This window comes from Podospora bellae-mahoneyi (genome assembly GCF_035222275.1).
Source record: "Podospora bellae-mahoneyi strain CBS 112042 chromosome 1 map unlocalized CBS112042p_1, whole genome shotgun sequence".
Taxonomy (NCBI): domain Eukaryota; kingdom Fungi; phylum Ascomycota; class Sordariomycetes; order Sordariales; family Podosporaceae; genus Podospora; species Podospora bellae-mahoneyi.
In genome coordinates this window covers 3793386-3812541 of record NW_026946359.1, presented here as the reverse complement: position 1 = coordinate 3812541, position 19156 = coordinate 3793386, and the positions used below count along the sequence as shown (strand labels likewise).

At 53.2% G+C, this 19156-nt stretch overlaps 6 protein-coding genes across 6 annotated transcripts; 2 read left to right on the top strand and 4 right to left on the bottom strand.

The window, feature by feature from the left end:
- Nucleotides 1–113: 113 nt before the first annotated feature.
- RPS11B (40S ribosomal protein S11-B) lies at nucleotides 114–1601 on the bottom strand. Its single transcript, XM_062874455.1, has 4 exons — nucleotides 1377–1601; nucleotides 1140–1262; nucleotides 710–948; nucleotides 114–643 (listed from the first exon to the last, which is right to left on the bottom strand). Exons 1-4 carry the CDS (start codon nucleotides 1429–1431, stop codon nucleotides 575–577), a joined length of 486 nt encoding a protein of 161 aa, XP_062737582.1. The 5' UTR covers nucleotides 1432–1601; the 3' UTR covers nucleotides 114–574.
- A 119-nt stretch (nucleotides 1602–1720) lies between these two features.
- Nucleotides 1721–6528, top strand: QC761_111710 (uncharacterized protein; the record flags this gene model as incomplete). Its single annotated transcript, XM_062874454.1, has 3 exons — nucleotides 1721–2106; nucleotides 2155–5752; nucleotides 5804–6528. The coding sequence occupies exons 1-3, from the start codon at nucleotides 1903–1905 to the stop codon at nucleotides 6526–6528; spliced, it is 4527 nt and encodes a 1508-aa protein (XP_062737581.1). The 5' UTR covers nucleotides 1721–1902.
- An 897-nt stretch (nucleotides 6529–7425) lies between these two features.
- On the bottom strand, nucleotides 7426–8585 carry QC761_111700 (uncharacterized protein; the record flags this gene model as incomplete). Its single annotated transcript, XM_062874453.1, has 3 exons — nucleotides 7426–7650; nucleotides 7883–8488; nucleotides 8547–8585. The coding sequence occupies 2 exons, from the start codon at nucleotides 8583–8585 to the stop codon at nucleotides 7958–7960; spliced, it is 570 nt and encodes a 189-aa protein (XP_062737580.1). The 3' UTR covers nucleotides 7426–7650; nucleotides 7883–7957.
- A 440-nt stretch (nucleotides 8586–9025) lies between these two features.
- QC761_111690 (uncharacterized protein) lies at nucleotides 9026–10076 on the bottom strand (the record flags this gene model as incomplete). Its single annotated transcript, XM_062874452.1, has 3 exons — nucleotides 9310–10076; nucleotides 9138–9261; nucleotides 9026–9081 (listed from the first exon to the last, which is right to left on the bottom strand). The coding sequence occupies exons 1-3, from the start codon at nucleotides 9730–9732 to the stop codon at nucleotides 9026–9028; spliced, it is 603 nt and encodes a 200-aa protein (XP_062737579.1). The 5' UTR covers nucleotides 9733–10076.
- A 187-nt stretch (nucleotides 10077–10263) lies between these two features.
- Nucleotides 10264–12168, top strand: QC761_111680 (uncharacterized protein). The gene is made up of 2 exons (XM_062874451.1): nucleotides 10264–11175; nucleotides 11238–12168. The coding sequence occupies exons 1-2, from the start codon at nucleotides 10584–10586 to the stop codon at nucleotides 12041–12043; spliced, it is 1398 nt and encodes a 465-aa protein (XP_062737578.1). The 5' UTR covers nucleotides 10264–10583; the 3' UTR covers nucleotides 12044–12168.
- A 102-nt stretch (nucleotides 12169–12270) lies between these two features.
- QC761_111670 (uncharacterized protein) lies at nucleotides 12271–13389 on the bottom strand (the record flags this gene model as incomplete). Its single annotated transcript, XM_062874450.1, has 2 exons — nucleotides 12271–12574; nucleotides 12674–13389. 2 exons carry the CDS (start codon nucleotides 13387–13389, stop codon nucleotides 12271–12273), a joined length of 1020 nt encoding a protein of 339 aa, XP_062737577.1.
- Nucleotides 13390–19156: the final 5767 nt, after the last annotated feature.

Here is a 19156-nt window from a genome sequence, read left to right as displayed (position 1 = left end):
AGACGGGCACCATCCAAGAAATCAGTAGCATGGATCCATTCTACTGTTCCAATTCGATCGGCCGGTCAGCTATCAAGCACCTTGACGACTGGGTGTGGCTGAATCTGGATCGCTCACGCACTTTCCTCTGGCTTTCACGAGCACGCTGATAGTTCCAGGACACGGCTACTTTCATGACATCAATTCAGGCGGATCACTAGCTATGCGCGGACTTACTCCCCCCAAGGAGAGCACTCGGTTTTTTTTTCCCACGGCTCCGGCTAGGCCAGTCCAAGTCGTTTAAATCCGCAAACCAAGAGGGTCGGTCATCTTCCGATTTTTTTTGGGTATCATAGCCAGACTTGTGCTGTTGTCAAGTTCATTGGCGGATTTCAATTCAGTTTTTCAGAACTGTTCCTATGACTTCCACAATCACATGTAGAAATCGGGCATAATGTGCGCGCCTCCCGGAAAGAGAATAAGTTCATCGCTTGTTCATATTTTCCTGCCGGCCGTCCCAAATTGTCTCGAAAAAGCCCAAGCCCTCAAAGCAAACCACGCCAGATATGCCTAATGGAATTCGAAACCCAACCGTTTAGAACTTCTGGAAAGACTTGACGGTCTTGCCGGTGCGGGGAAGGACGCGGAGAACGTTGAACCGAACCTAGAATCCCAAATCTGTCAGTCACCGTGTAATCGTTCGGATCGATGTCGGGTGTTCGCAACGTACAGTCTTGGAGAGAGGTCTGCACTGGCCAACGGTGACCTGGTCGCCCTCCTCAACACGGAAAGCGGGAGAGACGTGGGCGGCGAGGTTCTTGTGGCGCTTCTCGTAACGGGAGTACTTGGGGATGTAGTGGAGGTACTCGCGACGGATGATGATGGTGCGGTGCATCTTGGTGGAGACGACGGTGCCGGTCAAGATACGGCCACGGATGGAAACCTGGCCGGTGAAGGGGCACTTCTTGTCTGCAGAGAGAAGCCAGTTAATTTCGGTCCCATATTCGCAATATCGCTCTCGCCCCTCCTCTCGCAGTCGCAGCAGGATTCGTCATCGTCGAAGGATTATCGTGTTTCGTTCAGTTGAATAAATCGGTGGTTGATCATGATTTCGAAGAGGAGGAGCGAGCGCGTCTTGTCTGTTCGGTGATATCACGTACCGATGTACTGGCCCTCAATGGCAGCAGTGGGGGTGCGGAAACCCAGACCAACGTCCTTGTACCATCTGCGGCCGCCCTTGCCAGGTCTGGTGGTCTTGACCTTGGTCTTGGAGTTGAGGAAGACTTTTGGAGAACATCACGGGTCAGCTTCATCGCTTCCTTATCGCCCACTTTCCAATTCGGCCGTGTTTTTTTCGACTTTGGTTGCAGGCTTATTTTCGCAGAAGAGAAACTCACTATGCGGCTGCTTCTGAAAAGCACGCTCGCTCTGGACGGTAAGCTCGGTAGCCATCTTGTTGGTTCTGGCGTGGGCCGAAGATGTGCTTTTGTCGAGGTGGGAGTGGTGGTCGGTCGGAGTTCACAAAACGAGGCCCCAGAATTTTGCTAGTTGGTGATTGATTTTTTGGGAGGGCCAAAAAGTGTGATGGGCACCAGCCACACCAGCTGTGCGCCAGATGTGGGTCAAAATGGCAAGGTGCCGCCAGCACTAGCCACGCCTTTAGACAGAGTGGGGCTCGACGGTTTGGGTTTATTTACTTGGGCATCAGCCTGACCAATGGCAGCAGAGGCTGGGGTCAACAGCTACAGAGTGCCCCTCTGCGACGAGATGTCACCCCTGTGACGCGGTTTCCAGAATTCAACCCAGAAGCCCATCTGTCGCGTCCCACTCCACCACCATCTATCTACACATGAACATCATCTGAAGTTTTTTCGCAGGCACCATAACAATCTCGGTCAACCTGCGATATACCAATTCGTAGCCATGTCGTCGCAAGGCGATGCCACGTTGCCGGCAACGCGCCGGTCGCGTAAGTCGATTGGCGTCGGACCTTCAAGAGGCGACAGAGAGAATGCAACACTTGACGTTGGCAGCACTATTGGGGCCACTCGTAAAAAGTCTAGGAGCAAGAGTTTGGGCCCGGGTAGTCTCGACATCTTGAAGAACGGGAATGGGAACCGCAGAGCAGTATGTATTGTAGTGGTAGACATCCGAGCTTGACTGACTTATTTTCAGTCCCTTGCCATACCATCTGGACCACCACCAAGATCAATTCTGAAACCCACGATCCCCGTCCTTCCAGAAATTCCAACCTTCAAACCAAGAGAAGCTCCCCTGAGCAACGAAAGTGCCGGAACAAAGGTAGCGCTGCGAACTGAGGAGGAACAACAAGCTGCAGCCCGGGAAAGAGAGGAAAGGGAACGGGCCGAGATTGAGAAGGAGATCAAAGATAGGAGAGAGGCGCGCAGAAAGTCACTGGCCAACCGTCGGGTATCCTTTGCTGCTGAGGCAACACTACATACCTTCCAAGTAGTGGACGAGAACCAGGATGCAACAACCGCTACAGCGGCATCGCACCATCACCAAGAGCCCGATTCAGACTCTCCATCAACACCCCCAGACCACATCAACGACCATGATGCCGAGTCTCCAGCCGATCAACGAGCACTGCACCAACGAAACCAACGACGGAGTTCGGGCGTGGGGTCACTCTACGGGGACGACGATACCATCGCTTCCACCGTGTACGATTCCGACATGGAACATGCCGACGATATCGATGAGGTGGAGACGGAGGAAATGTCTGGTTCTAGTGATTCGGACGACGACGGCACCGTTATGACTGTAGAAGCCGAAGAAATGACCTCTGCTTCAGTCGCATCCATGACCTCCGGCGTGTCTGCGTTTGACAGTAACAATTCAACCGACAGCTTGGACGAGAATCTGCGGCTCGCGAAACAGCGCGCTGCTGCTACTCAAGGGATTGACGAGGATGAAGAGGTTATTGCTGGGTTTGCCGGTTGGGGGAGGAAGCCACTATCTCAGACGGAGACTACCACGCAGATTATCCGCCAACATATGCCACCACCAACTCCTGACGCTCAACAACAGCGAGATCAAGGGTTCGAGATTGAGATGGACATGGATGACGATATGGGTATGGATATGACCAAAGCCGTGGGTGGTATTCTTCAGTCACAGCCAGGAAGGTCTCAGAGCAACAACCAGGATGAAGATGTGGAAATGGATATGGATGAGGACATGTCGATGGACGTGACTAAGGCTCTCGGTGGGATTCTTGGCAAGGCCCAAGCCCAAAATCGGCGGAAATCAGTCAAACCACTTGCGCTGCAGCAGGATGCTGATGAACTGGGTGATCAAACTATGGAATTTACCACGGCAGTTGGCGGTATCCGACAAGGCAGAATGTCTATCGGTGGCGCAACGGACATTGACGAGCTCGAAGACATGTCCATGGAGTTTACTTCTGCGATTGGTGGGCTTTTATCTAAGGGTGCCCCTAATGGAGGCTCTGCTCTAGGCCGCCGAAGAACTCTGGCAGCCGAAGATGACGGCATGGATATGGACATGACTGCAGCTGTCGGCGGCATTTTGGCTACTTCACAACCACAGGAAGAGGACGATGTGTTTGAACAGACTATAGCCATGGACGAGACCATGGCGGTAGGCGGCATCATGAAACCTGCCTCACCTGAAGAGGCACGGTCAGCGGCCAAGCAGGTGATGGAACTGGAGGCTGATAAGCCAGATGTTGTGTATCCATCTCTCACGCCGTCAACACAGGATACAGCATCCCAAGACAATAACGATACTCTGGGGCTTTCTGCATTCCGAGGGAAGGGTCTCCGTCACAGCATGCCTGGCGCCCCTCTTTTCGAGAGCTCTCCTGTGCGAAGTCCCGAGAAAGAGCTGCCTGCGAAGAGCCTGGCCCGTAATAGCTCACCGGTTCGGAGCTCTCCTGTCAGAAGTTCACCGGTTCGAAACACGAGGAAGTCCCCAGCAAGTGACTTCCCTCAAAGAAGGACGCCTTCACCCACGAGGAGCCCTCCGAGGAGAGAGTCTCCTGCACGAAAGACACCTTCTCCTGCGAGGAATACTGTCCCTGCTACCAAGACACCCACCTCAATGATTGAAAGCAGTTCGCCAGTCCGTGATGCCTCACCACCAAAAACGACACCTCGCTCCGTCGGCAAGGGGAGGCTCTTCCACCAAGACCCGGGCACAGGCATCAGCACCCCCCGTGTGGTCCTCACACCCCAAGGCAGGCGCCTTTCCGGCGTCGGTGCTGACAGACCTGGCTTGGGCTCACCACGCGTGGCCGAGATCTTCGATCGTAGGGACTCCCTCCAAGACTCAGCAGCTGAATTTGTGCCTAGCGAGCCAAGCAGCGCCCGTCGCACCGTGGCTTTTGCCGACCCCCGCGCCATGGAAGCGGAAGTTGATCAGGAACTCAGAGATGAGGCAGAAAAGGAAAATAACAGGCGGATCCTGGAGCGGGAGGCGGACGGCGACCGTGAGACCACGCTCAATCTTAGAGAGATGATTCAGAACCTGAGCCCGACAAAGAAGAAGAAGAACCCGTTGGCGGGGAGGAAGAGTCTTATGCCAGGGAGCGCGAGGGGACTGCTGGGGAAGAGGCCGGCCGAGTTGGATGTGGATGATGAAGAGGAGGATTCGGAGGTGATTGATGGGGTGAAGAGGTTGAAGGGACATCAGGGGAGCCCGGTGAAGAATGTGAGGTTGGGGTCGCCGCCGACTAAGGCTGAGACTACTACGGGGAGGAAGACGAGGAGTGCTGCCAGAGGGGAGGAGGATACTGCTACGATCACCCCGGCTGTGCCTAGTTCGCCTGTCAGGGTGACGGGCACGCCGAATCATCATGGGAGGCTTAGGTCGGTTTTTGATGATCAGGCGACGAATACTTTTAACTTTTATGATCACACTGCCACGGGGGATGTGGATGCGCTGATGCGGAGGGATGATGATGATGGGGATCGGATACATTTGCAGGATTTTTTGAACTTGACAAGTATCAGGTTTATGGAGTTGACTACCACCAAGAGGAGGCATACTGTTGCGCCGGGGGAGACGAGGTTGAGCTTGACGGCGGACGGGAAGGAGGATTTGTCTTTGGAGAAGTGTGTCGTTGCGGGTGCATGTACGGTGCCTACTTTGGAGCTGTATCAGCACTCGTGTCGGGAGCTGAAGAAATATATCAGTGAAGGGCGGAGGATTGTGAGGGAGATTGAGTCGGAGACTTTTGAGGAGAACCCACCGCTGTTCAAGGAGTACATGACTGCTACTCCTGAGTTCAAAGTGTTGATGGACAATCAGTTCAAGAATGTCAAGACGCATGCTAGGTTGTTGAGCAAGGCGATGTGGTATGAATGGCGGATGAAGCTGCAGGATGGGCTGAAGGAGGGTTTGGTCAAGATTGCGGAGGGGATGGATGATGATGAGAGGCTTTTGGCCAGGCAGCAGGAGTTGCTTTCTTCGGTGCTGCCTGATATGATCAAGCGGGCTGAGGAGCTGGGAAAGGAGCATGAGAACCTTGAGGCTGTGGCTCAAGAAATGGCCGATTGTGACCCTGCCGAGCTGGAGGAGGCCCGTGCTGAGCTGATCTCCCTTGATGAGGGCCTCAAGGAGAAACAGCGCAAGATTGCCGAGCTGAAAGCCCAGCTTGAGGTCTCCAACTCTGGCATTGAAGCCCTGACAGCACAGAAACAGCAGTGCCTGGGTGATATTAGAGAAGCAGACAAAATCCGGGAGGAATGCCGGGGCTGGTCATCAGAAGAAATCTGCAAACTCAAAGGTATTTCCCCCTTGCCATTGCCTCCAGTCATATCATACTAACACCCCTCAGCACGAACCGACAAAATCGAAAAAACCACCGGCTGGGCCCTCGCCAACATATCCGGCACCAAAATCTCCCTGACGTACAAGCGCCAAATCGAACTCGTCCTCGACATTGCCTCTTTTCCCCAACCCAACCACCGGCCTGGTCCGCAGAGTAATATCGATCTGTGGTATATAGCCGACAAGCGCGAACCCAATACCACCCCCCTCACCCCCGAGCGAGAGTTTTTCTTGCAGTCTATTCGGGATCGCATCCGCTCCCTACCTCAACCCACCACCAACATCAAGACGATTCTTCAAATTGTAAAAGATGGCTGGGACAAGTCTTGCACAGTGGCGAACTATGTCAGGTTGCTCAACCTGACGTTTCCCACGACGGTCGTGAATGATGATGGGTCGATAGCGGTGGTGAGTTCGTTGGTTTTAGTGCCGTTGCAGACGAGGGTGGAGGCGGTGATCAGGCTGAGGGTTGAGGATGGGGGGCAGGGGGGGGAGGGGTTGGAAGTCAAGGTGGTGCCAGGGGCGAGGATGGTGTACGGGGAGCAGTTTAATACTGCCAAGTTGGAGGAGTTTTTGAGGGGGAAGATTGGTGGGTGTGTACAGACGGTGGGAGGAGGGGGGGAGAATAAGGGGTGGGATGTGGGGATGTTGGAGTTGTATAAGAGGTTGTTGGCTAGGGGGTCGAGGGCTGCAGCGGCAGTGGCTGCTGGGGCTGGGGCTGGGGAGAAATAAAGATGTTGGGATATCAAGGGTTGGGTTTCATGGGATGGTGCGATTGGATGGGTTGGCTGGATGGGAAAGGTCTTTATATACCCCTGGGGACTCGTTTTTGCTCTTTTGGGTTTTGGGTACTGGTATGATGGGGGATCGCAAAGTTAGATACATACTGAGGGAATACCAAGTGTCTTTTTTCTATATGTTTCGGTTCATGTCAGTGATGTATGGGATGAAGACGACCTCCTCTTGGTTTACGTTATGGGTATTGTTCAGATCTTAACGAAGTTTATTTATCATCATTACAAGAGGTAGTTGAAGAAAGCGGGTCAAGAGTTACTTGCGAGCAATCCCCAATTTCTCAAGCAGACGAGGGCTAAAGGATGAATCCGAATCTCGCGTTCTTCAACCTGTCCAAGGCCATCAAGACGACAACCGATCCGTCCAAGTTCACCGCCAGCTCCCACGCATCCTCACACACTCTTGTATTTTTTCACTTTGGAGGCAACCAAGACATAAATTGAGACTGTTCATGTTACCTCACATATAGTCACACATCACAATTCGCCATCACATAACATGCAAGCTATTCACAAGGTTGCTGGGCCAAGGTATTTTTTGATGACTACCACTTGAGGTTCTTGCCTCCCCGTCCACCATCTTTTTTTGATGCGTGAACTTTCCAAAATATCCTCCCACCAACTCCAAAACTCCAGACCATGCCCTTTCCTATTCCCACAGCAAAACCCCAAACTCCATTGCTCAATGGCGACCCTCTCCCTTGACCCATTCCCTTGACCCATTCCCTTGACCCATTCCCTTGACCATTTCCCTTTCCATTCCCTTGACCACTCCCCTTTCCACCCCTTGAACCATTGCCATCTCCCCTCCCCAACACCTCGTCTCCTAATCACCTCTTGTCATGTCTCCTCATCGTCTCTCCCCTTCATCGCTCCTCTCTTCTCAACACTTCTCCTCGTCACCTTTTTTCTTCATCACCTTAACGCCTCCAACACTGCTGCTTCTCGTATTTCTTTTGGCTTTCTCCACCAATTCTCGTATCCTTTTTGACATTCCACTTCTCGTATTCCTTCATGTCCAACACCTCTTCCCCGTATTCTTCCTTGTTTTTTTTGTTTTCTGAGAACAGTGGTTAGCAGCTATCCGGACAAGTGAAGAATAATAATATGGTGTGTGAACGATGATTGTCAGAGAGAAGATTATGACTCGACATGTTCCAACTCAAGAGAAGTGACTCAAGCTCTATGGGGAACAGGGCCACCAACCCGGCCAGATTTCCGGCTAAGGATGACGATACGATTGATCTCATCATGAAAGTGTGAGAGAATGGGAAGGAAATGTTGCAACTGACATTTTCATTATCATTGTTTGGCGTGTCAAGCGACTGGCTGACTTGGTGAAGAGTGAGAGACTGGATGGCTGTGTCTCAATCGTCGTATGAGATCTGACGACGCTGTGCTGTGCTGGCTTGTGCTGGCTGCTGGTTTTCTTCTTCACCGTAGTCGAGGCTGGCAAGGCCCTTGTCTACCACGTCCCATGTTCGCTTGCGCAGATCCATCGGCGGCTCTCCGACATTCTTGTTCTTGTTGTTGCGCTTCCGCTTCTTGTTCTTTTTTGCGGTGACGACTGGCGCCGGCGATGATATCTCGCCTTCGGAGAGGTCTTCGGCCAGTGTGGCGGTGACCCCTTGTGGCTTGAGAGGCTGTCTGCCGCGACGCAGAGCCTCGAGCTCCGAGTGCCTAAAGATGGCGATTTGCTCGTCGGTCAGGGTGCGCTTGACGCCGTCGGGATAGTAGCCGAGTCCATCGTCCTCTTCTTCCTCGTAATAGTATTCTTCTTCTTGTTCATGGGATGGGATGGGTTCCTGGTCATCGAGAGAAGGTCGGAGGAATTGGGAGTGGAAGTGATCTGTCGCGAATTGAGCGAAATGTTGTTCGTGGAAGGCAAGCATATCAGCCTAGGATAGTGTCAGCGACTGAATTGCACCACGGGAGAAACAGACAACAAAGACATACCTGACTGATTGTCGGGACCTGGATTGACGTGCCCACCATTTTGGCGTGAGCAGAATGAGCAGCGTTGAGATTGGGAGGATTGGCGGCCAAGAGAGTGAATTTGGCCGGTCGCGCGCGTGATCACGTGCGCTGCGCCCGACCCAATCTTGGGCAGTCGAAGTAATGGTGGATGCTGGCAAGGCGGGTTTTCGAGATGTTTTTGATGAAAGTCGAATAAAATGCACTGGCCAGAAAGTGCTGGTGATTCTTGTTGGCTGCTGGTGGATGAGGGGAGCAAGAAGGACTTGTTGAAGCAACTTGATTGGAATTGCTCAAGAATCATGTATTACCAGAGCCCCGTCCTCACAGCTAGAAACCACCCAACCCAACCGAAACGCCTGTCCTCAATGTCATGTGATGCTGCTTGCTGCCCGAAAGAAGAGACATGTTCGTGTCGTCATCAAATCATCCGCTTTGCTAGTGTTTGCTGGATGACCGGTCTAGTTCTGACTCAGGAGCGCCAGGGCACTTTGAAATGCGCGCACCACCTCGGTGACTGTGGAAACGTGTTAGTGAAAAGTCCAAAGACCATCTCATTCCAGCCAAACCTACGGTGCTTCTTCTTCTGCGCCAAATTCTGCTCAGCAATCTTCACATATCGCTCTCTTGTTTGAAGTCGCTTGACTCCCCGTTCGGTATCATGCACGGAAGCTGATGATGCCCAGACATTGAAGAACTGCAGGGGACGTTAGTTATTCATGGTCATCAAATGAAAGGGTGAGACGAGTAAACGTTCTTTGATCAGGTTCTCAAACTCAGCCAACAACTCTTGCTCCTCCCCGTTCGCTTTGGCAAGAGCCTCCTGATAGCGAGCCTCAAATTCTTCCCAGTCAAAGGGCGCCAGGTGACCAGGTGTGCTGGGCGATCTTTCAGCAATGTTCCCATTGGGACGCTCCTTGAGAATGCGCGGTTCTGGTGTCTTGACCTGGGCGACTCTGGTGGTGCCTGGCGGCTTGGGGATACTGCTCTGAGTATCTGCCATCCTCCTGTTGGCCACAGACTTCAGAGGACTATGAGGTAGGATGTCTGATTCTGCCTGCTCCGAGTGTAGAGAAGGAGATGGAAGGGGCGATTCGGCTCTCTTGGCTGGTGATTCGTGGCGGGGCGGCTTTGGGGGTGAGGCGGTTGGAGTTGTCGCGCTTGCCATGTCGAGTGAGAAAGTTCTTTGTTTTTGAGTTTGATAAGCCGCTGAGGAAGGCACCCCTCTGAGATGAGCTCGACAGGAATAGAAGGAGATGGAAGTAGGAGAGTGAGGTGCTCGCTCTTTCCAACTGAGGAAAGACAATGAACGAAAGGCAGAAGAAGAGCGGGATTGCCGCTTGCCTTTCAGATGATGGCGATGCTCATTCGCGAATCAAGAGGCGAGCGCAAAGCTGAAAGTTCTCAACCCCGCTTCTCCCTATGAAATCTGGATGCCCAAGATCAATCCCGTATCCCAATGTGCCCGACACTGGCTAATTATTGGTGTGCCTGTCCCTCTGCAGCAGATGGACGCTTGGTGAGTTGTCTGTGAGAGATGAAGGTGAAAGCGCGTCGCGAATGAGAAGCAGCCGGAGAGACAGGGATCTTGATTGGCGGGGGAGTGGGGCAGGTGCCTGGTGGCAGCGTGCGATAACGATGACGCGGGACCGATAAGCCGGGAGGCGCACTTGTGACTTGGACTTTGTACCACCAGAAAACCGACTTCGAGGACATCAAGCTTCTTTTTCAGCCTTCTTTTTCTCTGCTGTGACTGTGAGACTCTGGACTCTGTGCAGGTGACCTCAGCAAGCTTCGAGTCAGCCGAGCTTGTTTGCATCCTTCATCTTCTTCTAGAAACTCCAAGCTGCTGAAGACAATGGAACCTTGTTCGATTCCCTGAAAGCACGTCTTGTACTCTGGCGGGCCACCAAAAGGACCTCGAGCGCCGAACAAGTGAATTCATAAACACAAGACCCTCGCTCGCCTTTGATTGTTTGACCGAGACCTCGCAACTCTTCCGTCTTGCAACCCGCAAGAATGGAAGCCAAAATAAACTGCGACATTTGCCACCGCGGCCACCATAGCAAGGACCGGCCGTTCCTTTGTGTCGTGGATGCGAGGAATCGTCTCTATGAGACCCGTCTCGAGTACACCAAGGCGCTTATTGAGACAGACCAACTCGAGCGCGAGGTGAATACCGCCATTTCCGACGAGACGGGACAGATCCCCAACAAAGCTGTCCGGCTGGAGACGCTCAAGTCGGATACGGCAGCTGCAGTCGAGCGAACGAACGAGATCATCGCGCAGGCCGACAAGTTGAGAAGCGAAGTTGATGCTGCGCGAAAGGCGATCGAGGATAAGAAGAAGCTGCTCGCCCAACGGAGATCTGATCTTGAGGCTGTGTCAACTGGTGCCGAAGCCAGGAGAAGCAGGCAGCTGGAAGAGACGCAACGAGCCATCCACAGAACCAGGTACAAATGGAATCGCAGTGCCGACACGATGGCGGCGACGAGAGCCTTCTTGTGTGAGGAAGCTGCCAGGCTGTATGGGCTGCGCCAGGTCAAGAAGGGCAGCACCAAGCGGTTCGAAATTGGCGGTGTCGAAATCTTTGACCTCCATGCCATGAATAGTAAGTGTGCTGAGAGGCTGACGAGCTGGCAAAACATGTCCAAGGCTGACTGATGATGGTAGATTTGTCGCCCGAAGTGATATCGACTGTCTTTGCCCATGTGGCGCACATTCTCGTGTTGGCGTCGCATTATCTGGCGATCCGGCTGCCGGCGGAAATCACACTCCCTCATCGTGACTACCCTCGCCCGACAATATTCTCGGTGAACTCTTCCTACCACCATGGGGATGTACCATTCCTCGGAACAGCCATGTCAGGACAATCTGGAAATCCACGGCCCCGTCCGCTCTTCATCGAAAAGGCGCTCCTGACACTGGCAAAGGACGATCCAAACACGTACTCTGCGTTCCTTGAGGGCGTTGGTTTGCTGGCGCACGATGTTGCTTGGCTGTGTGCATCGCAAGGAGTCTCTTTCGGGGACAGGGAATCGTACGACGATGTTTGCAACATCGGACACAACCTGTGGCGGCTGCTCATTGGTGATCAACTCCACCGCCGGTCTGTCGAACCAACCTTCCCATCTTCGCTCACACCACCAGCCGGGAGTCCAAGGGATGGGGACAATGGCGATGTGACCAAACCGAAGTCAATGATTGGTCGCTGGTCGCATGGGACGGCTCACACCTCGCTGACGAGTGCCGAAGGCGTGGAATTCGTCCGAAACTTCAAGATCTACGCGCCGCTGAAGTTGGCTGATCGTCTGAAGAAGCGACTGGCGAGCGAAGCCCCGATGCTGGAATGGGAAAATATCGAGGGCGACGAGTTCGAAGATGGGTTTGAGGACGTGCGAGCTGCTGGTACAAGCGATGGTACAAGTGGTGGTACAGGTCGGGGAACAAGCGGCTGGACCAGAGTCAAGCATCGGTAGATAGTCCCAAGTACTCTTCCATGACAGAGGAGAACACACAGAGGCTGGGGTGATAATGACAGCTGCGGTAGGCAATAAAAAACCATACCATATCTTGAGCCCACCTGCCCTACCCTACTCCATGAAGAAGTATCTCAAGAAAGAAATACTCAGCCAACGTCCCAGTATGTGTGTCTCATGTCATCTCACCATCCTTCTCTCGTCCTTTTTTTTTCGGTTTTCTTTTTTCAATCGGGCTCCTCGTGGGCACCCGGAATCCGCCTCTTGAAAGACAAGATCCGGCGGCCCTCGGTGACGCGGACGGGGATGTCGGGAAGCTCCACATATTCGATCTCATGGTGACCAAAATCTCCTATGTCTCGCTTTCGACGCCGCCCGGTACCGGGAGTCATGTGCCCGTGCCGTTCCTGCTCCTCCGCAACAGCTGCCTTGAGCTCGGCTTCCTCGCCCTGGTAAGCCTCCACCTCACTGGACTTCAGCTTCAGCTTCAGCTTTCCGGCCGGCTGTCCCTCCTTCACCTCGGCGCTGCCACTGGACCCTTCAGCGACAGGCTCTGGTTCCTCGGAAGTTGGTGTTGTTAACCCCTCAGATGGGAAGTTGGGGGTGGTGGTGGTAGATGGGATGGGAAACGAGGGAGGGGAATCATCCTCGTCCTCGTCCGACTCATCCGAAGACGCGAAATTCGACGTGCCAGCACGCCTCATTGCTTCGATCCGGTCCCTCACCTCCTGGAGTGTCTTCTTCTGCGGGGGCACAGAAGAGGAGCTGTCGGGTTCGGCGGACACCACATCTTGTCTGTCGTCTGCGCGAACAACTTCAACAGGAGTCGAGCCGTTGGAGCGGGGCTCCCGACGGCGGCGTTCGACTTCTTGACGCAGCACTGGGGCGACGGGAACTGGGACGTAGTCGTCGACGTGGTCGTCTTCATCCGGGGAATCGAACGCCACGTTGGACCAGTACTCCGCGAAGGAGTAGCTGATCCCCTGCTCCGGGAGGGGTGTCACCACCGGTGCTGTGGTTGCTGTTGTTGGCGCAGACGCACCCACCTCTTCTTCTTCTTCTTCTTCTTCTTCTTCTTCTTCTTCTTCTTCTTCTTCTTCTTCTCCTTGGGGGCTCGCCACTACCTCATCGCCTTGCGGTGACGGAGCAGCTTGGATGGGGGCCGCGGCGCGAGCAGCGGTTGGGGACACATCGACAGCTGGGACGTCGTCGGTCGCTTGGTCTGTCGGCAGTGCGAATAGGGCAGGGTCGATAAGAGAGTCCGGACCCGACCATGTGCCCGGGGTTTCTCTCTCGACGAACTGCTCAACCTCTCTTACCAGTTTTTCAAACTGGGCTTGCGACATTGACCAGTTCAGATACTCCTCCAAAATCAAAGTCAGGTCAGATTCGGACAGGAACTGGGACTGGTTGTCTGGGCCGAAATCGATCTGAGCGAGCTGCTGGCCAACCTGATGATAGTATTGATCATCAGGCTGGGACGGATCCAGCGCCGATTGCTGCAGACCGAAGTTGTTTGGAAGAGGCTGCTGGTAAGAAGAGGCCTCGACATCATGGTGGTAGTCCCTTGGTTCTGGGTGAAACTGCTGCTGCTGCTGTTGCTGCTCACCAAAACCAACGTAGTTCGCACCCTCATACGCGTTGAAGTCGAAAGGTTGGGGTGCGGGCTCATCCATCCGCACGTCAGCTTCGTGAAACCTCATATCACCTTTTTGAGAAGGGAGGGAAGGGTAACCCCCCACTAGCGGCATCAGAGTATTCCCGAATATACCCTGGTCGATCATCTCGACGTTTTCGAAATCCTGTTGCTGAGGATATGCCATATTGACATCATCCTGAACGGCACCGAAAGCAAAAGTGGTGCCGGACATTGACATGGAGCCAAACATCGCGGCAGGGGGACCCTCTACTCCGGCGTCGGGGATGACCATGGCGGTATCCTCACCCTCATCATCGACACCTGCCTCCTCCATCCGTGAATCCTCTTCCTTCACCTTCTCGTCCACCTTCACTGAGTCGGGTCGCGCGAGCGAGCCCTCGTCAAGCTCCATCCCTGGCAGAGCGTCGCAAACTTCGGTCCCCGTCATGACGGCTTCCTCAGTCTGAACGATGCCGACTTCAGGAGACGTGATGGCGGCGGGTGTGGTGATGGCGTCGGCGGTGGTTGCGGTGAAATCACCAATGATGTCGGTCGTTGCGGTGGTTGTCGCGGTGACCAGTGGGGCTGCAACTGCTTGCGCAACGGAAGTCGAAATATGAGAAGCCTCCAAGAGGCTTGTGATGTCGTTAACGTCGGCATCGTTCTCAGTCTGTGCCTTCACACTAACAACAAGACTGGAGCCGACAGGTGGTGTGTCAACACTCCCTTCCTCCGCAGATGTCAAACCACTTCCGGCGCTGTCGCAAGACAGCACCTTCTGCTCGGCCTCCCCTTCCAAAGAAGTCTCGGCTTCACCGCGCGTGGTCGTCGTCGTTGGGCTCGGGGGTAGCGGTGGATAAAGCTCTGTAGCGAGCAACTGCTGGTCAACACCAGCGCAATAATCACTCTCATCCGTGGTGAGCCACTCATATTCACTGGATGACGTGGCGGGAACAGTGGCATTGGCAGCCTTCAGCTTGGCCGGAGTGTCGTCGCGCGTCGTCTTCCAGATGCTTCGTCCGCGCGCGGGGAGGGCAACGCGGAGTTCCGACATCAGATCATCGGAAGAGGTTGGTGCGACGGCGGTGGCCTGGGCTGGGGCGTCCGAAGGAAGGACGAAGGGAGTATCGGCGGCGGCGGCGGCGGCTGGTGCTAAAGTCACCGAAGTGACAGCAGCGGGAGAAACAACCACCAAAGCCTTGATCTCTTTCTCCTTCTCGGCTGCGGCGCGACGGTACGCAATGAGCGACCGTTCACGAGCGAACCGAGCTTCCTTTGTGACGGCACTCTCCTTGCGAGGCCGCATCATCATCTCGTAGATCTCGTTGTCCGACGCGTGATGCTCGCGAACGGACAACGCTCTCAACGCCTGGTCCATGCCCTCAATTTGGGAAAAGGCGCGCTGGACCATGGTCGATGGCGAGAGAGGAGCGATTTCCTCGATGATGGCGGGTGCAGGAGAGGCAGGGGGTTCGGAGTGGGAGTGGTCGGGGGTCTGAGCCAGCTCGACCTCGGTCTCTGTGACGGGGAGAACCTTGGTTTTGCTGCGGGAGTGACGAGCGGTCGAGACGATCATCTCGAACACGCTCATGTCCTTCTTCTCTTCTAGTCGTCTAGGAGACGCAGGGGGGAGTGCGGCAGGGACGAAGCTATCGGGCTTGAGCACGAGTGCCCGCGAGGGCAAACGCGCCACAACCGGGATCTTGACGATAGGGTATGCCGTTGTTTTTCTGACGACAATCTTTTGGATCTGGATGGCAGAAGCAATGTATTGCTGCCGTTTGTTGATCACCTCATCCAGTTTCTCACAGGCGGCCTTCAACCGAGCAAGCTCAGTCTCCAGCAAAGACCCCAAGAAACCGGCGAGGAAGAGGAGCCATTCCCAGATAGAGAAACGACTCAACTCAAAAAGACCGTTTTCCATCTCGGCAAGGGGGATCTGTTCCGTGATGAGTCTGCGCACACAATGAGAAAGCCTCCTGTTCGGGTGAACACGGCGGAACTCATCAACAGCGGCTTGAGAGCTGTCAAGAATTTTCCCAAGGGTGACGCATTGCTCGGCAAATCTCAACTCTTGAACGTGACGCCGCGCCGCCTCTTTGAGTAGCTCGCGGAGGGTGATGTGACCCAGCGGAATCATGAGAACAACGTTCTCAATCAACTCAGGGAAATTCCTGCAAGTCCCCCGCGACTTTCCGAGGACAGCCTTCCACGAGGGAGAAAAGACAGGGGCCAGACAACACACCGCGGCAACGACGTACCTCCACAGGACATTGAAGCATCCCAGGAAGTGCTTGCACACAAGAGAAAGCACAAATACAGCCAGTGCCGTGGTGAAGGCACCAGACGAGAAGCTCGCAGACCCGTTAAAATGGGCCAGGAATCCCCCAAGTACCGCAGAAGCAAAGGCTGCAAAGTACTCCCTTCGGAGGCGAGGAAAGACCAGAGAGAAGAACAGCAGAAGGAAAGCCAACCCGGCGAGGGCGGCGGTCGGGCTTGCAGTTTGGACTGTCACATTCGTTAACAGACGCTCGAAATCTAACGACTAAGAACGCAACATACCTGCGAAGCCGAGGAAGCAGACAACTACCGCGAGGGCGGCGAGCTGGGCGAGAAGCCCGAAGGCAACTGCGGCGAAGGTGGTGATGGTGTACATCTTGTCTGTACAATCGTTAGCAAACCGGTCATGAAGTCGTGGGACACAAAGACGAAAACCTACAAAGCGGGGACGAAAAGCCGGTGCTAAAACTGTTGAAGATGGTCAGTGAATGTCGTGAAGCCACAGGATACCAAGATGAAAGCCTACAAGGCGAGACGAAAAGTCGTTGCTTGGGTACTGTCGAACATGGTCAGCCAAAGTTGAAAAAGTCGAAAGAAAAACAAAGGTCAAAACAAAACTCACATCGCTTGACGGATGGCGAATTTCTGGTACTATTGAAAATATCGTTAGCAAACGAAAGAGAAGAAAAATAAATGCCGTGAGAGGGCGGGAATGGGGCCACCTACAAGCGTGGCGATCGGTCGTACTGAGCTAAAAAAAGAAGAGAGGGAAAGGTTCACGGGAATTTGGGAGAGCAGATGAACAAACCAGGCAGCGGAGGGTCAGGCAGGGCGGTGGGCAGAATTTTCCCATTCACTGGGGCAGAACAATAACAATGGGCAGTTGCTCCTTCTCAAGCTGGGACGATAATGTCGTCGATCAAGGTTCGAACAGAGGGTTTGGTGGTCGCTTTGAGGGTCTGAACTTGGGGTAGCGATGGGATCATTTCAAACATATGAGTTTCTGACAATATCAGAGGCAAGATGGAGGTTAGATACAACATGATATCAGGTAGATGAAGGCCATAAGGGTCTTCAGCATCTGTTCCAACAGACAGATCAACAGGCATTTTCTTTTCAGTAATGATATAGTATATAGACAAATGTTCGATCAAAAAGTCCACACGACGCTAGGACATTGACTCTTTTCTTTGTATTTAACCACCTTGTTCTCCTATTCAAAACGCTGCTGTCTTGATCAAATGTATCTCTGCAAACGCCCACAATCATTGTCACCAAACAAGAACACACGGAAGATTGCCTGGCAAAGCCAACTCAAGCACACTCTTGGACTACTACCCAGCCTTCATGCTATCTTCAATTCGATATTCATCTGACCATTTCCAGATCTCATGCTTGACTTAGGGAGCCTCAACATCGCAGAGCTATCCTAAACATGATATCTCAAGCAATAAAGCACACCCAATGCCCTACAAACCTCCCAGAAAAAACACAACCCAATCAGATTCAAAACAACACCTCTAGACATCCCCAGCCTCATGAAGCTACAGCCTCGCACATCATCCGACGTCTCCTATCATCGGCAAAACCCAGGTCTAACTTTAAGTCTTGGCATCCCCTATCTCGTACTCCACCAAAGTAAACATTGCACCCGCCTTTCCCACCAAGCCCTCACCATCAGGCACCCAACCACCTGACTCACAATTGAGCTGAACACCAATTTAAATGGAAGGCACAAGGACCTTGATAGCCTGCTGCCTGGAGAAACTTGCGCGTCAATTGCACTGAGGGAAGGAGCAAAAGTGTGCGCAGTTGGGAAGGAGCGGGGAGGACCCACTTGTGGTTGTGGGGGCAACGGGTGGTGAGAGTGGCAGAGGGTGGGAGGGGCTGTGATGTGAGCCTTCAAGACGGTGAGGCAGCTCAGGCAGGAGGGCAGCGGAATTTTTATGGGGGATTGGGGGGTTGGTGAGCTTAGTGGGTGGTGAAGTTGCAGAGGGTGAGTTTGGTGATAGTTCCTCATGTTCGACGTCAAGCCGCGCGAAGAATGACCTGGAAAGTTGCAGTCGGGAATATTGAGGAGATCGTGGGGCATCAATGAGGTCTAAGCAGAGATTGATTTCTGGCCTGTTGGGTCGTCGGAACTGTTTTGATGGCGGGTTTCCACTGTTCCCAAGCACTCGCGGCCTTCTTTGCAGTATGAGAGAAACGCAACTTGATGAAAATCCCGTATCGTGTAGAATATCACCGCGACTGCTGTGACTGAGCCATGTCGAAAAGGCATCAAAATGGGTGCAGGATATTGGCGATCTCTTCGACTTTAAAGCTCAAGGGCGTCTCTCAAATTGACAGGACACTCAGTAGGTCATTCAGGGAATGGTATCTTGACAAAATCCCTCGTTTTATTATTACTTCTCCGAGATTCCTAGCATGTTGTGGGTGAAAAAGGCACTACAAAAGGCTTCAGCTCAAATCACGGCATTGGTGATGCTTTCAAACGCAACGTCTCGGCATGAAAACAGGGGTAGGAAATAAGCACCAAGGCCCAGAAATGGCCATTGATCTCGTGTGGGACTTTGATCTGTTGACTATATGATGGTCGATGGTGTTGAATATATTATGGCTGATGGTATGCCTGACTAATGGTTGTCTCCCATCCTTCTCATGGCCAATGTAAACTCCCATGAAGTGATGTCGGCACAGACATTAAGGATGTGATATAGTCCCTGGTAATAACCCAGTTTTCCCAGAATTTATTGAGATGTTGGGACTTAGCAGTGGTTTACTTTCAACCTTTGAAAAGGCCATATCATAGCATTTGGGTTTGTTTTACCAGGTATCAAATGAAGAAGACCGTCCCAGAACCCCCGCAAGCAAGTTATTCGCCATTTCATTTCATATCGCAAAGCTCTTTGTCTTGCCACTGCTGATAAAGTTTCCTCAGAACGGGGTGCGAAGTTCTAACGTCATCCAGATAGTGACTCTACCCAAATTGAACGAGTCTTCAAGTCAGGTACACCATTTGGACATTCGTCTTCATGATGTTTTAGCAACCAGTTTCAATTGTCACATCCGCATCTGTCCCCTTCTAAAACCTCCAACTCACTACAACCGCCACCTGAAAACCCCATCTTTTTCTTCTTTAGCTCTCTTCTCCCACCTACATTTACATTCAGTCCCTTAAGAAGCCCTCTGCC

Excerpts from the sequence above, each read along its gene's own strand:
- RPS11B (XM_062874455.1), bottom strand. The coding sequence starts at position 1,431 with ATGGCTACCGAGCTTACCGTCCAGAGCGAGCGTGCTTTTCAGAAGCAG. Across the intron at positions 949-1,139 it reads CATTGAGGGCCAGTACATCG|ACAAGAAGTGCCCCTTCACC; the intron begins GTACGTGATATC and ends TTCTCTCTGCAG. Across the intron at positions 644-709 it reads GCAGACCTCTCTCCAAGACT|GTTCGGTTCAACGTTCTCCG; the intron begins GTACGTTGCGAA and ends TTGGGATTCTAG.
- QC761_111680 (XM_062874451.1), top strand. The coding sequence starts at position 10,584 with ATGGAAGCCAAAATAAACTGCGACATTTGCCACCGCGGCCACCATAGC. Across the intron at positions 11,176-11,237 it reads TGACCTCCATGCCATGAATA|ATTTGTCGCCCGAAGTGATA; the intron begins GTAAGTGTGCTG and ends TGATGATGGTAG.